The sequence below is a fragment of the Ambystoma mexicanum genome, chromosome 13, assembly GCF_040938575.1.
Source record: "Ambystoma mexicanum isolate Mex_15411 chromosome 13, UKY_AmexF1_1, whole genome shotgun sequence".
NCBI classification, from domain to species: Eukaryota; Metazoa; Chordata; class Amphibia; order Caudata; family Ambystomatidae; genus Ambystoma; species Ambystoma mexicanum.
The window spans coordinates 24,730,137-24,746,257 of NC_090938.1; the positions used below are offsets into that span (position 1 = coordinate 24,730,137).

The following is a 16,121-nucleotide window of genomic DNA, read 5'->3' on the forward strand; positions in this document are numbered from 1 at the left end:
TTATCAAGCCCGACGAGGGTCGGCCTTTCGGTCCCTTTTTAGCTGTTGCAAAGGCTATTTCGAAACCATCTAAAATGGGTTTTGTGGTAAGCCATGTCTCTTGAAAACACATGATATCAAAAAAGTCAAAGTTCACGTCACCCCGTACTGTAAGGTGCATAAATCCCTGAGTATTCCATGAGCAGAGTTTAGCTAGATTTGTAGTTGGGCCTCTTTTCGAGTCGTCGTCGCCAGAGTTCTTGTTGGCGATGGATTGCTATTTTTCTTGGGGGCCAAGAGCTTTCGGGAGCCATGCCCACATCTTTTGCAAAGGATTTGATTTTTCCTTGTCTTTGTTGCCTTTTTGTTCCGGTTGCACCTTCTGTGTACTCTTTCTTTTAGTCGGCAATGATGGCCCTGCTGGTTTTCTGTCATATTTTGTCACTTCCACCTCGTCACTTTCTTTATTATTCATTGAAGATTTACCCCGTGAGTCAAGTTTTCTGGTATTTTCTTTATGAAGTCTTCGCTTTGGCGAGTTTCTCATCGATTTGTTCGCCCATGCTTCTTGATATTCCGTATTATGGTTCTCTTGAAGGTGTTTTTGTCTCCTAGCCTCAGGGGATCTATCGTTTGAGGAGTTATACCCTTTCCTCGTTGAACAGTTATTTGGGCTGGGGTAAGTTGGGTCATCCCATTTAGCTCTTCTCTCGTTAAAGCACGATTTGGCACAAAATGCACTCCCAGGTACCCCCTTGCGTAGGCTGTGACTTGCCAGCCAGAAGGGCTATGGCTGTGGAACAACGATTGCATTCAGCACTGATTTCAGAAGGGTACAACTGGAGACCACAAAGTTCAGGATAATGAGTATCGGCAATGGGTGCATCCATTGGGGAGATCATAGGCACTGCAGGGGTCCTTAAGGGGAGCATTAGTCAAAGAAAGCTCCCCGTTTTACCCCATTCTCCAGCTAAGGGGTGACGATTTGAGTGGCTCCCCTTCCATTTTCAGGAACCCTTCATATTTCTGTCTGTTTCTCGAACCTTCATTTAACCGCTGGCCATTTTTGAACTGGGACTACAACTACCACAATGCTTTTACTTGTTAAACAAAAGCTCATGAGAGGAAATGCTGTACTCTTCTGACACAAAGTCTGGTAGCTTAACCGAACTCCAATAGTTAAAATACCAATCAAATCCTGCTGCCGCGCTGGAATCAGCACAAGCTTTTCTGATTGGTCGGCTCCCACGCAGCGAGCTCTTTCAACCAATGCCTGTTGGACTTGGTTACAATTGATATTCTTATTCAACAGTAACATTTTAATTTTTTTCCCCATCATTCGTCGAATAATGTCCACAATCCAATATGCTGCAACTAGATGCAGCAGAAACTAGAAAGGGCCCCAGAAGACCCATAAATAGCCTGCTCTTCCCTGATAGGCCCATGCAGAATTCTAATGATAGGTCACGTGCAGTGCTGGCTTTTGGGCCGGACTTTGCAGGTCTGCGATCCTGCACAAAATGTCTTCCCGGATCCAGGGAAGTTCTTTGTCCTCTGCAGGAAATCACAAATATTCAAGTACAGCTTTTAAGTTAAAAAGATGTGGACCTTTTATGCTTTGCTTGCAACATTATAGTAAATAAGCCTGTGGGGGTAGTGTTAACAATTCCCCACGGACCAGCGGCCCTACCACTTCTGCCCCCCCCCCACTCGCCTCTGGGGGGACCCCACAGTAAAACATGTCCGGTACTGTTAACATGCTAATAGCAGAATCTGTCACAATACATTCTTCTGACACTGACAAGTGTCACCCACTTACACTGTTCATTTAAAAGCCATGGGATACAAGGAATATTTTAAGGATCGCAGAGGGAAAGTGGGAATTGTTTGACCAAAATACAATCTTGGCTCCTCTCCCGTTGAGGGCCACGCGGTTCAGTTGAATCCCTACACTGACACTTTATGGGCCTCATTCCGAGATTGGAGGTAGTCATGGCGCTAATTTGCGCTATGGCTGCCTCCAATACCGGGTCCAGCACCAGTCACCATTGTAAAAGCCATTCCCCATTCCCATTTAAGCCCCCATAGGGCTCAATGGGAATGGGGAAGGAGCTAATAACGGTACCGCAAATTGCAGTACCGTTATTAGCTCTGAAGTCCCTTAACGGGTCCCGTCCATAACGTCTGGTCAGACCTGGCATTAAGGGTGGGACCCGCTAAGGGACCTCATAGGAGGGCGGTAAGGGATTACCAGCACCGGTCACCTTACCGGTGCCCGGTATCCCTTACCGCCCTACTCGGAATGAGGCCCTATGGGGGTCATTACGACCCTGGCGCTAAGGGGTTAACGGCGCCGTAAAAGGCTGCGGCGCCGTTAACCCCTTAGCGCCTTACTACGAGGTCCCTTTGCGGAACCCGACCTTAACGGCTGGTCTGGACCAGCCGTTAGAGTAGGGACCCGCAAAGGGACCTCGTGGGTAATTACGGTACCACAATTTGCAGTACCGTAATTACCGCCTTCCCCATTCCCATTAAGCCCTATGGGGCAAAAAATGGGAATGGGGTGGTATTTCCCCATTGAACCATGGCGGACACGTTACGATACCGGCACCAACCATGGTGCTAATAGCGCCATGGTTTAGCGCCGGTATCGTAATGAGGGCCTATGTCTTTTTCCTCTGAGTGTCCTTGCTAGACAAACCCTGCATGCTGTACAGTGTGATGCATTTCTTTGTGTTGGCCTGGTGGTTTATTTTAGTTATGCGGCTGTTTATATAAAATACACAACAAATTAATTTCTGTGCCTCAGCGTTTCTTCTAAATGTAACCTGCCAGACAATTGTACTTATTTTGTTTTTGTATTAAAAATGAAAAGTGATTAGTCAAGAAGAAGAGAAGATTACCTGCCGCTGTGTGTCAGGGATGCGGGCGGCTGAGTTCATGAGGCTCAGGCAGGGCTTGCCTGCCTTCTCGCCTAAAGTGCGCATGCGTGCAGCGTATGCATGTAGCAAGGTGGAAGGAAGGCAGCCCTGCCTGACCCTCACCTCACAGCCTCGTCTCGCTGCCATTGCTGTGTCTGCGCGCCGCAGGAGGCTCCCAGGTCCGGGGTCCCGCTACACCACTGCCCGCAGCAGCTTCCATTTAAAAGAACTTTTTTTTTTTAAGTAAAAGAGGTCGGCAGGGAGATGGCAGGGGTCACAGCTGCGACCCATGGTGACCCCCAAATTACATCCCTGGGTACTTCTCACGCAATGATGTGCAACTTAGAAAGCAGTTTTTTTATTAATGCCCAGACATAGGACCATTTCAAAGAGAAATGTCGTCAGGCCTAGTACGGTAGTCGCCTGTCTGTTTCCATTTCCTTCCCACTCTCCCCATCCCTTTCCTATCTATGTCTTAGCTCTTGCACTATCTGAAATGTCGTCAGGCCGAGTACGATAGTTAATTTCACATCCATACTGTTCATGGCCTGTAAGAATGTCTTTGTATTTTCCCCTTGTTCCCTCCCTTGCCTTGAAGCGCTTTGAAATACATTTGGGCCTCATTACACGGTAGGCGGTAGGGACATACCGTTACCGGTAAGGGATTACCGATATCGGTAAATCCCCTCCCCAATCACGACCCGGACATACCGCTATTAGCGGCACCGCAAAGTACGGTGGCACTATTAGCGGCAAGTCCGTGAGCGCGCGGCCCCTCAGACCGGAAATAGCGGCATAGCGCTAATATCACGGCATCACGAGCCATGCGTACATGGCAATACCGGCATGTACTAGACCCAAAGAACCCTTACCGGCAAGGCGCTAATACCGGCATCGCGAACCACACGTTAAAAGAGCACAGCAGAGTTCCAACCTGCCACAGGTGGACAAAATCAGCACAGGTGGAGGCAATGGAGACTGGCAGCACAAAAGAGCACACCACACCCCTCCCCACACCCATTCCCACACCAAGATGGATGCAATACTAGCAGCATTACATGGGCTAGAGGACATGATTGCTGTGCAGCAGCTACAACAACAGGCAGCACAGAGGAGACGCAGGAGGAGGAGGAGGAGGGCAAGACAGGCGCAGCAAGCACCACCAGTGCACCTAGTGATACCACAGAGGCAGCCACCAATTCCCAGGATCAGAGCCAGTCCAGTCAACCTAACCCCTGAGCAGATACACACCCTGTACCGTCTGGACTGGGATACCATCACCACCATAGTAGACATGATATACAACGACATTGTGAGTCTCATTGACATCCGTACTGCCATCCCCCCTCTACTGAAGGTAGTAACAGTGCTCCACTTCTTGGCCACAGGCACCTACCAGCATACGGTAGGTCAGATGCATGGCATATCACAACCAGTATTCTCACGCACACTGAACCAGGTGCTCGATGCCCTCCTGCAGCACACAAGTCAACACATATACATGCCACGGACTGCCCAGGAGATCTCCAACACCAAAGTTGGCTTCCATTCACTGGCAGGCATCCCAAGTTGCATCGGGGCCATCGACTGTACCCATGTAGAACTGCTGGTCCCACATGCCAATGAGGTAGTGTACCGTAACAGAAAGCAATACCACTCCATCAACGTCCAAATGGTATGTGACTCCAATAAGATCATCACACATTGCTGTGCCCGATATCCCGGTTCAACCCATGATGCAATGGTCCTGCGGAACTCGACAATACCACGATACATGGAGCGACATGCTGGACAACGTTCGTGGCTACTTGGTGAGTAGCAGGCTGACCACATGTCAGTGTGATGTGGATTGTGAGTGGGGGGGGGAGATGCATACTCCAACTGGCCGTGAATGGGGGGGGGGGAGATGCATACTCCAACTGTGCGTGAACTTGTGTCATGAGAAGAATGGACATACATATTTGCATCACTGTACAGTGAGGCAGCCCACAATGGACCAGAGACAAAACCACATGCCGGAAGTGAGTGCCACGGCAAACATATCAATCCATTACGCCAAACAGGCCATTCCAAACAACATGCACACCGCACAACACACCATTCCCCCATTACACAAATCAGCAACATGCATATCAAAATCACAACTGAAATGTACGCTGAACTACATCAGAAATGGTCCGCGCACATGAGTGCATACAAATGGATCCCCTGTAGCCATTGTGGTGAGGCACACCCGTACCCCACCACAGAATTGCCATCAAACAGCATGGGGACATCAACTAAGGAATGGCAGTGTACTAGCAGTGTGGCACTAACGTTGCCAGGGCCAGGAAACACAAATCACTTAAACTCTGGCGGGACATGGCAATCCCTGCTGTATGCATGCATGGTGCATGTCCACTTGCAAGGACCACCTCACCTTCCCACATTGCAGTTACCCTGATTGCCATGCGTGCTTGGATCAGTGGATGTCGTTGAATATGCAATGTTTGTTTGTGTGACATGTGCACGCTCCACATTATGTAGACACTTACACATACCCATTGTTGCACCCATGCAGGTGATGCAGGTTATCCCCTGAAGAGGTGGCTCCTTACCCCTGTGCGGAACCCACAGAACAGGCACGAAGAGGACTACAATCATGCACACACCCGTACCCGCGTGGTGATCGAGCAGACATTCGGCCTATTGAAGGAACGCTTCCGGTGCCTCAGCAGGTCGGGCGGGGCACTCCTGTACGGGCATGAGAAGGTGGCCAAGATCACCATGGCATGTGTCATGCTTCACAATATGTGTATCAGACGGAATGTGCCAATGCCCCCTGACATAGAACTGCGACCACCGTCTGAGGATGATGACGGGGATGAGGATGGAGGAGAGGGGGCTGCAGGTCATGCAGGTGGCGATGCCCATGAGGGACGTGCTGTGCGGCAGCACCTGATAGACCATTGTTTCTGATGCACATGGATTAGGAGGGTGCAATTGGTGTTCAGCTCAGGGCACGGGGTGTATGGAGGACATAATCACAGTGCACCCTTCAACAATAAAACACACATACACAATTATCAATGTCGAGTCATGTGATTATCCATGCCATTACGTCTGTATTGAGCATTATGACATTCAAACGTGCATGTACCCTCCACCCAAAACACCCTCACCCCCCTCCCCCCACAACTCCCCCAAACACCCTCACCCCCCTTCCCCCACAACTCCACCGAACATGGTGTGCACATCAGTGCTGCATTAGTTCCCAAGTGTCAACAGGGACAGGCTGGCCCTACTTCCCTCCTCCACTACCACCATTGGGGGGTTGTGAGTCTGACCGCCGCAAGGACCGGCTGGACCTGCGCAGGATGGTTGTCTGGTCGGAGCTAGTAGACGAGGGCGTGGCTGGTTGATCTGCTCCCTGTGAGTGACGCATGCTCTCCATCGCCTCAGCAATGCGCGTTAGGACCTGCCTCACAGCGGCCATCTCCTCACATAGGCGCGTCGTGTTGCTGTCCATGGCAGCTTTCATGTCCCTTGACAACCCCCGGATCTCCTCCCTGGTCGAGGCAGCCTCGCTCACTTGCCGGGCAACCAGGGCATTGAGCTCCTCCTGGCGCTGGCGTATCAGGCTCATGGTGTCGTCTGCGGCCCTGCCCCTGTTACTCCTCGGCGCAGCTTGCTGCATGTGGCCGACATCAGGTGAGCTCGCCACGGGACTGAATGACCCATCCATTGCATCTCCGGCATGCACCTCATGGATGTTGCCATTGGATGTGTTGCATGGGCTGTGGAGTGGGGACAGCTGGGGGCTGGGTGTACGCTGCCCTTCCGGTGTCGGACATGGGTCGTCCACATCACTCATAGGTGCCGTGGCTGCTGCTTCCCCAACGGAGCTATTGGCTGCGGACGGCGTGCCTTCTGGCACTGGCTCCTGAGTGGTGGGGGTGGGTGGTGGGGGTGCTGCCACAGTGTCGGATGGCATTTCGACCCTTGGTGTGGTCGTTGCGTGGGTGGCTTTTGTACGCTGGGCCACTCCAGATATCCCAGTGCCCCTCGATGTACTGGGCCTGGTGCCTGCATCCTTTCCCTTGGCCTGCTTTTTGGGTGGTGGGGCCTGCGTTGCAGCGTCCAGCTCCTCACTGTCAGATTGTGACCCTGTGGGGGAGCAAGACAGGGATAACATCAGTGATGGGTCAACGTGCATCATGCATATGTTGTTGTTGCTGCAGTTCTTTGGATTTGGACATCTACTTTGGGCCTGCAGGTTGTTGGCCAGATGGGTGGGTCATCCGGACATGTGTCAGGGTGACACGTGTGTGAGGTGCTGCATGCATGTGGTTGTGTGGGGATGTGCAGGGCATATATGCAGGGTTGTGTACATGTGTGTGTGATGACCCCATCCATTAGCTGATTCCCAATTCACATTTAGGGGAGGGACTCATGCTTGGCATTGCTGTGTCTTGCGTGGTCACTCACCTCCGTCTGACGTTGTTGCCACACCACACTCCATTCGGCCCACTCCCTCGATGGATTCTATGCCAATGGTGCTGGCACATGTCTCCTCCCACTCCTGCATCTTCATCGGGGATCCACCTCCGCCTCCTGTGCCCATGGCCAGATTCCTGTTGGCCGATAAAATGCTGCGTACACGGAGGCGCAGATCATCCCACCGCTTGCGCACGTCCTTTACGGTGCGGGGGGTGGAGCCCACCGCACTGACTTTCTGCGCCACCTCAGCCCAGATTTCCTTTTTTCGCAGGAGTGCCGGGCGCCGCATGTCGCTAGCGAACACTACATCTGCATTTGCAGCCAGGGTGTCTGCCAGCATTTTCAATTCCTCATTTGAGAAGCGTTCTTTGCGCTGGCGCGCATCGGCTTTCTTTAGGGCCTTGGGCATTGTTTGTTCTTCTGGGATGTGGTTTTGCCAGTCGTGGTGTTGCTGCAGGTCCTGAGTGCAGGGGATGGCAATGGATTGTGTTTTTAAAGATGGCCGCCGGGCTCTTTCCCGTTCCGGTGCGATGACGCTATTTCCGGTTCCGGTGTTTTACGGTGACCGCTAATAGCAGTGACCGCTAATAGCAGTGACCGCTAACAGCGGTGGCCGCTAATAGCGTGCAGCATGAGGGCGGAGGTGCTATCAGCACTTTGGTCGGAGCCGGTAAGGTGCTTTTCCGCCATGGCGGTGGGGTCATTTACCGTCATGGCCCTATGCGCGTGTCCGCTAACTCGTAATGTGACGCTATTAGCGGTCTCCTACGATGGCGGACACGCTAATGGCGCCATGACGGTAAATCACATTTTTTAGCGCCTACCGTGTAATGAGGCCCATTGTGTATAGGCGCTATATAAATAAACTATCATATCATATCATATTCATTATCAACCTCTTATGGGAATATTGCAAGCGAAGGGCAGCAGCCTCTCCTCTGGGAACTGATAAGGCCATGAGCAGGAAGACTGCAACAGGTAGTTGTTTTAAGACAAATCCAAAAAAAGCAAGAGTGGATCCTGCCGTAATCACCCTTTTGTTAGGTTAAATCCATATTTTTGTCTGCAAGCTTTCAAGACCACGTGGGTCTCTTCCTCAACACCCGCCTGCACTATTTTGTTGGCTACCACTGTATAAGCTCGTTTTCTATCCATGCTGCTGTTTTGACATGCAGATGAAAAGGGTTTTGCATTCTGGGACTTGTAGTCTTCAATTCAGAATATTGAATAAAAAGCTTCAATGACACTCTTTTGGCTTAAAATGTTTCTGTAAGAATGTATATAGTGTCAGGTTGCTTTAGCAGGTGTTTTGTATACTCTGCAAGTAGACTCTATGAGACTGTATTATTACAGCTCTTGAAAGCCAAAATGTAAACATTTGTACCAACTGGAGTCCACGAGGCATGTGGTCAAGTGCCAGCATTTCAGAGTAGGATTGCATTGTGGCTTCACTGCTTAAGGAAAGTGTGTGGTCCTGTGCAAACAGTGTAATCTCACTGTGCCTTAACCGCAAACATTGGCGTCCTTAGTAGTGATTGAGTTCAGACTATTTGAAAAAAGGCTTCCTATCACTGGGGCATATTGAATCATTTTAGAGACAGAATTGTGTTCCCTGAAGGCCCTCTGTCGGTGGCATATGAGGCTGCGTTCCCTGAAGGCCCTCTGTCGGTGGCATATGAGGCTGCATTCCCTGAAGGCCCTCTGTCGATGGCGTATGAGGCTGCATTCCCAGAAGGCCCTCTGTCGGTGGCGTATGAGGCTGCGTTCCCTGAAGGCCGTCTGTCGATGGCGTATGAGGCTGCGTTCCCTGGAGGCCCTCTGTCGGCGGCGTATGAGGCTGCGTTCCCTGAAGGCCCTCTGTCGATGGCGTATGAGGCTGCATTCTCAGAAGGCCCTCTGTCGATGGCGTATGAGGCTGTGTTCCCTGAAGGCCCTCTGTCGATGGCGTATGAGGCTGCATTCCCAGAAGGCCCTCTGTCGATGGCGTATGAGGCTGTGTTCCCTGAAGGCCCTCTGTCGATGGCGTATGAGGCTGTGTTCCCTGAAGGCCCTCTGTCGATGGCGTATGAGGCTGCATTCCCAGAAGCCCCTCTGTCGATGGCGTATGAGGCTGTGTTCCCTGAAGGCCCTCTGTCAATGGCGTATGAGGCTGCGTTCCCTGGAGGCCATCCATCAGTGGCGTATGAGGCTGTCGATTAGAATTGTGTTAGTGTTGACCTGGCCTTGCCTCAGTCCTATACCAATTGATTTGACAGAGGGATATAGACTGTGACCAGCCAGGGAGTGCAGCAGAGATTGCAGTGTAGCGGGGTGACCACAAGAGACTCAATGTTAATGCCCTCCCCGGTTGCTGCCAGGCACCAGAGTTACCTGGCATGGAAGAGATCTGCCCAAGAGGAGAGTGACTCAACCTCTGTGTTCTGTTATGGAAGGTTATAGCAGACCTTCTGCCTTGTGTATGCTTCTTGGCGCTTCAGGATCTTCAAGAGGAGGGCAGGAGATCAGCATAAGAGGGAAGGGAACAGGGCAAGGTTGCGTTGTTGCAATGTTGTCAGCAGATCTGAAAAGATAGGGCTCTAAGTTGTGTGTGCATTTTGCAAATTTTGAAAGTTGTCCGGGACCATGGTCATTGTGCGCTGCAGGTGGCTAATGTACATTGTGTGGTTGCTGGGTAGGGTGTGTTTTTTGTGGTTGCTGGGTAGGGTGTGTTTGTGTGGTTGTCGGGTAGGGTGTGTTTGTGTGGTTGTCGGGTAGGGTGTATTTGTGTAGTTGTCGGGTAGGGTGATGCTTGTGTGGTACTCGGGTAGGGTGATGCTTTTGTGGTTGTCGGGTAGGGTGTGCTTGTGTGGTTGTAGGGTAGGGGGTGTTTGTGTGGTTCTCGGGTAGGGTGATGCTTGTGTGGTTCTCGGATAGGGTGTGTTTGTGTGGTTCTCGGGTAGGGTGATGCTTGTGTGGTTCTCGGGTAGGGTGTGTTTGTGTGGTTGTCGGGTAGGATGTGTTTGTGTGGTTGCCGGGTAGGGTGTGTTTGTGCATAGGGTGTGTTTGTGTGGTTGTCGGGTAGGGTGTGTTTGTGTGGTTGCCAGGTGGGGTGTGTTTGTGTGGTTGTCGGGTAGGGTGATGCTTGTGTGGTTGTCGGGTTGGGTGTGTTTGTGTGGTTGTCGGGTATGGTGTGTTTGTGTGGTTGCTGGGTAGGGTGTGTTTGTGTGGTTGCCGGGTAGGGTGTGTTTGTGTGGTTGTCAGGTAGGGTGTGCTTGTGTGGTTGTTGGGTAGGGTGTGTTTGTGTGGTTGCCGGGTAGGGTGTGTTTGTGTGGTTGTCGGGTAGGTTGTGTTTGTGGTTAGGGTGTGTTTGTGTGGTTGTCGGGTAGGGTGTGTTTGTGGGTAGGGTGTGTTTGTGTGGTTGTCGGGTAGGGTCTGTTTGTTTGGCTGGCGGGTAGGGTGTGTTTGTGTGGTTGCCGGGTAGGGTGTGTTTGTGGTTAGGGTGTGTTTGTGTGGTTGTCGGGTAGGGTGTGTTTGTGGGTAGGGTGTGTTTGTGTGGTTGTCGGGTAGGGTGTGTTTGTGTGGTTGGCGGGTAGGGTGTGTTTGTGTGGTTGGCAGGTAGGGTTTGTTTGTGTGGTTGCCGGGTAGGGTGTGTTTGTGTGGTTGGCAGGTAGGGTGTGTTTGTGTGGCTGGCGGGTAGGGTGTGTTTGTGTGGTTGCCGGGTAGGGTGTGTTTGTGGTTAGGGTGTGTTTGTGTGGTTGACGGGTAGGGTGTGTTTGTGGGTAGGGTGTGTTTGTGTGGTTGTTGGGTAGGGTGTGTTTGTGTGGTTGCTGGGTAGGGTGTGTTTGTGTGGTTGTCGGGTAGGGTGTGTTTGTGTGGTTGCCGGGTAGGGTGTGTTTGTGTGGTTATCGGTAGGGTGTGTTTGTGTGGTTGCCGGGTAGGGTGTGTTTGTGTGGTTGGCAGGTAGGGTGTATTTGTGTGGTTGCCAGGTAGGGTGTGTTTGTGTGGTTGGCGGGTAGGGTGTGTTTGTGTGGTTGCCGGGTAGGATGTGTTTGTGTGGTTGGCGGGTAGGGTGTGTTTGTGTGGTTGCCGGGTAGAGTGTGTTTGTGTGGTTGGCAGGTAGGGTGTGTTTGTGTGGTTTCTGGGTAGGGTGTGTTTGTGTGGTTGTCGGGTAGGGTGTGTTTGTGTGGTTTCTGGGTAGGGTGTGTTTGTGTGGTTGTCGGGTAGGGTGTGTTTGTGTGGTTGCTGGGTAGGGTGTGTTTGTGTGGTTGTTGGGTAGGGTGTGTTTGTGTGGTTGCCGGGTAGGGTGTGTTTGTGTGGTTGACGGGTAGGGTGTGTTTGTGGGTAGGATGTGTTTGTGTGGTTGTTGGGTAGGGTGTGCTTGTGTGGTTGCTGGGTAGGGTGTGTTTGTGTGGTTGTCGGGTAGGGTGTGTTTGTGTGGTTGCCGGGTAGGGTCTGTTTGTGTGGTTGTCGGGTAGGGTGTGTTTGTGTGGTTGCTGGGTAGGGTGTGTTTGTGTGGTTGGCAGGTAGGGTGTGTTTGTGTGGTTGCTGGGTAGGGTGTGTTCGTGTGGTTGTCGGGTAGGGTGTATTTGTGTGGTTGCTGGGTAGGGCGTGTTTGTGTGGTTGGCGGGTAGGGTGTGATTGTGTGGTTGCCGGGTAGGGTGTGTTTGTGTGGTTGGTGGGTAGGGTGTGTTTGTGTGGTTGCTGGGTAGGGTGTGTTTGTGTGGTTGGCGGGTAGGGTGTGTTTGTGTGGTTGCCGGGTAGGGTGTGTTTGTGTGGTTGCTGGGTAGGGTGTGTTTGTGTGGTTGTCGGGTAGGGTGTGTTTGTGTGGTTTCTGGGTAGGGTGTGTTTGTGTGGTTGCCGGGTAGGGTGTGTTTGTGGGTAGGGTGTGTTTGTGTGGTTGGTGGGTAGGGTGTGTTTGTGTGGTTGTCGGGTAGGGTGTGTTTGTGTGGTTGCCGGGTAGGGTGTGTTTGTGTGGGTGGCAGGTAGGGTGTGTTTGTGTGGTTGCCAGGTAGGGGGTGTTTGTGTGGTTGGCGGGTAGGGTGTGTTTGTGTGGTTGCTGGGTAGGGTGTGTTTGTGTGGTTGTTGGGTAGGGTGTGTTTGTGTGGTTGCCGGGTAGGCTGTGTTTGTGTGGTTGACGGGTAGGGTGTGTTTGTGGGTAGGGTGTGTTTGTGTGGTTGCCGGGTAGAGTGTGTTTGTGTGGTTGGCAGGTAGGGTGTGTTTGTGTGGTTGTCGGGTAGGGTGTATTTGTGTGGTTTCTGGGTAGGGTGTGTTTGTGTGGTTTTCGGGTAGGGTGTGTTTGTGTGGTTGCCGGTTAGGGTGTGTTTGTGTGGTTGTTGGGTAGGGTGTGTTTGTGTGGTTGCCGGGTAGGGTGTGTTTGTGTGGTTGACGGGTAGGGTGTGTTTGTGGGTAGGGTGTGTTTGTGTGGTTGGGTGTGCTTGTGTGGTTGCTGGGTAGAGTGTGTTTGTGTGGTTGTCGGGTAGGGCGTGTTTGTGTGGTTGGCGGGTAGGGTGTGATTGTGTGGTTGCCGGGTAGGGTGTGTTTGTGTGGTTGGTGGGTAGGGTGTGTTTGTGTGGTTGCTGGGTAGGGTGTGTTTGTGTGGTTGGCGGGTAGGGTGTGTTTGTGTGGTTGCCGGGTAGGGTGTGTTTGTGTGGTTGCTGGGTAGGGTGTGTTTGTGTGGTTGTCGGGTAGGGTGTGTTTGTGTGGTTTCTGGGTAGGGTGTGTTTGTGTGGTTGCCGGGTAGGGTGTGTTTGTGGGTAGGTTGTGTTTGTGTGGTTGGTGGGTAGGGTGTGTTTGTGTGGTTGTCGGGTAGGGTGTGTTTGTGTGGTTGCCGGGTAGGGTGTGTTTGTGTGGGTGGCAGGTAGGGTGTGTTTGTGTGGTTGCCAGGTAGGGGGTGTTTGTGTGGTTGGCGGGTAGGGTGTGTTTGTGTGGTTGCTGGGTAGGGTGTGTTTGTGTGGTTGTTGGGTAGGGTGTGTTTGTGTGGTTGCCGGGTAGGGTGTGTTTGTGTGGTTGACGGGTAGGGTGTGTTTGTGGGTAGGGTGTGTTTGTGTGGTTGCCGGGTAGAGTGTGTTTGTGTGGTTGGCAGGTAGGGTGTGTTTGTGTGGTTGTCGGGTAGGGTGTGTTTGTGTGGTTTCTGGGTAGGGTGTGTTTGTGTGGTTTTCGGGTAGGGTGTGTTTGTGTGGTTGCCGGGTAGGGTGTGTTTGTGTGGTTGTTGGGTAGGGTGTGTTTGTGTGGTTGCCGGGTAGGGTGTGTTTGTGTGGTTGACGGGTAGGGTGTGTTTGTGGGTAGGGTGTGTTTGTGTGGTTGGGTGTGCTTGTGTGGTTGCTGGGTAGAGTGTGTTTGTGTGGTTGTCGGGTAGGGTGTGTTTGTGTGGTTGCCGGGTAGGGTGTGTTTGTGTGGTTGGCGGGTAGGGTGTGTTTGTGTGGTTGCTGGGTAGGTTGTGTTTGTGTGGTTGGCGGGTAGGGTGTGTTTGTGTGGTTGCCAGGTAGGGTGTGTTTGTGTGGTTGGCGGGTAGGGTGTGTTTGTGTGGTTGCTGGGTAGGGTGTGTTTGTGTGGTTGGCGGGTAGGGTGTGTTTGTGTGGTTGCCGGGTAGAGTGTGTTTGTGTGGTTGGCAGGTAGGGTGTGTTTGTGTGGTTGCGGGGTCGGGTGTGTTCGTGTGGTTGTCGGGTAGGGCGTATTTGTGTGGTTGCTGGGTAGGGCGTGTTTGTGTGGTTGGCAGGTAGGGTGTGATTGTGTGGTTGGTGGGTAGGGTGTGTTTGTGTGGTTGGTGGGTAGGGTGTGTTTGTGTGGTTGCTGGGTAGGGTGTGTTTGTGTGGTTGGCGGGTAGGGTGTGTTTGTGTGGTTGCCGGGTAGGGTGTGTTTGTGGGTAGGGTGTGTTTGTGTGGTTGCCGGGTAGGGTGTGTTTGTGTGGTTGGCGGGTAGGGTGTGATTGTGTGGTTGCCGGGTAGGGTGTGTTTGTGTGGTTGGTGGGTAGGGTGTGTTTGTGTGGTTGCCGGGTAGGGTGTGTTTGTGGGTAGGGTGTGTTTGTGTGGTTGGTGGGTAGGGTGTGTTTGTGTGGTTGCCGGGTAGGGTGTGTTTGTGTGGTTGTCGGGTCGGGTGTGTTAGTGTGGCAGCAAGAGAAATGTATTGTAGACACATTTCTTTGGCTGCTGAACGTTCCTTGGTGCTAACCTATGTTGCTTTGGTGCTGGAGTTGTGCGTCCAGATATGTTGTTGGTTACGGTGGGGAGGCGGGGTGGGGTGGGGCTAGAATGAATCTGAGGTGGTGGCTGTTATTAGACCTTTTCCCAGCAGTCCCCGCCCAATAACAATAGGAGAACATCTTTTTCACTTTGCAAACATCACAATTGGTTTCATTTATTTGTTAATGAGTTTTCAAAACCTTCCTTCTCCAGCTTTCAGGCTTCTTATGCGACATTAATGATGTCCGGAAACTGATGCTCCATCGGGGGACCCCCTGCCATTGCACACATTCAGGGCCTGCCATTTCTAGCCAGTTGCGCGGGTGGGCGGAAGGGGAGGACCTCTGGATCACATCTGAATATCAACACTGGATCACATGTGAACATCAACACTGGATCACATGTGAACATCAACACTGGATCACGTCTGAACCTTAATACTGGATCACATGTGAACATCCACACTGGATCACATGTGAACATCAACACTGGATCACTTCTGAACCTTAATACTGGATCACATGTGAACATCCACACTGGATCACATGTGAACATCAACACTGGATCACATGTGAACATCAACACTGGATCACGTCTGAACCTTAACACTGGATCACAAGTGAGCATTAACATTGGATCACGTCTGAACCTTAATACTGGATCACATGTGAACATCCACACTGGATCACATGTGAACATCAACACTGGATCACATGTGAACATCAACACTGGATCACTTCTGAACCTTAATACTGGATCACATGTGAACATCCACACTGGATCACATGTGAACATCAACACTGGATCACATGTGAACATCAACACTGGATCACGTCTGAACCTTAACACTGGATCACAAGTGAACATCAATACTGGATCATGAGTGAACCTTAACACTGGATCACGTCGGAACCTTAACACTGGATCACAAGTGAACATTAACATTGGATCACGTCTGAACCTTAATACTGGATCACATGTGAACATCAACACTGGATCAAGTCTGAACCTTAATACTGGATCACATGTGAACATCAACACTGGATCACATGTGAACATCAATACTGGATCATGAGTGAACATTAACATTGGATGACATCTGAACCTTAACACTGGATCACATGTGAAGATTAACATTGGAGCACGTCTCAGCTTAAGCACCTGCCCGCTGCCTCCCAAGAGGCGTCCTTACTCATTGTCGATGGTCGCACATTTCTGGGCCACCACACATACATGGAAACTGGTGTTATGTAGTTGACGTGGTTCTTGGCTCAGGATGGCGGTAGACTAGTTCAGCAAAAGATGGCAGTGGTAGGTGCACTCTATCCATCTCACTAATGGGTGACTCTGACAGCACCCCCGGATCTGCTCGTTAGTACCACATTGACGCATCCGCATCCCTGGTCTGTGTACTTTCTGGGTCTGCGGACAGGACCTGGGGCATGATGACCTTGTTTGGTTTGTGGGCATACAGTGTCTTGCTGCCAAAGACAGTCCTTGAAGCCAAGCCCTGCCTCATGTCCCTGGCTGAAGCAGCTTTCTCAGTTCCGGAGCATTGGGGTAGGGTGGCGCAAAGTGGCAGTGG

General features: G+C 51.7%; 1 protein-coding gene across 1 annotated transcript; it reads left to right on the plus strand.

Moving 5' to 3' along the window:
• Positions 1–74: 74 nt before the first annotated feature.
• Positions 75–15,419, plus strand: LOC138520173 (uncharacterized). Its single transcript, XM_069632652.1, has 2 exons — positions 75–86; positions 14,832–15,419. Exons 1-2 carry the CDS (start codon positions 75–77, stop codon positions 15,417–15,419), a joined length of 600 nt encoding a protein of 199 aa, XP_069488753.1.
• The last annotated feature ends 702 nt before the right edge of the window (positions 15,420–16,121 follow it).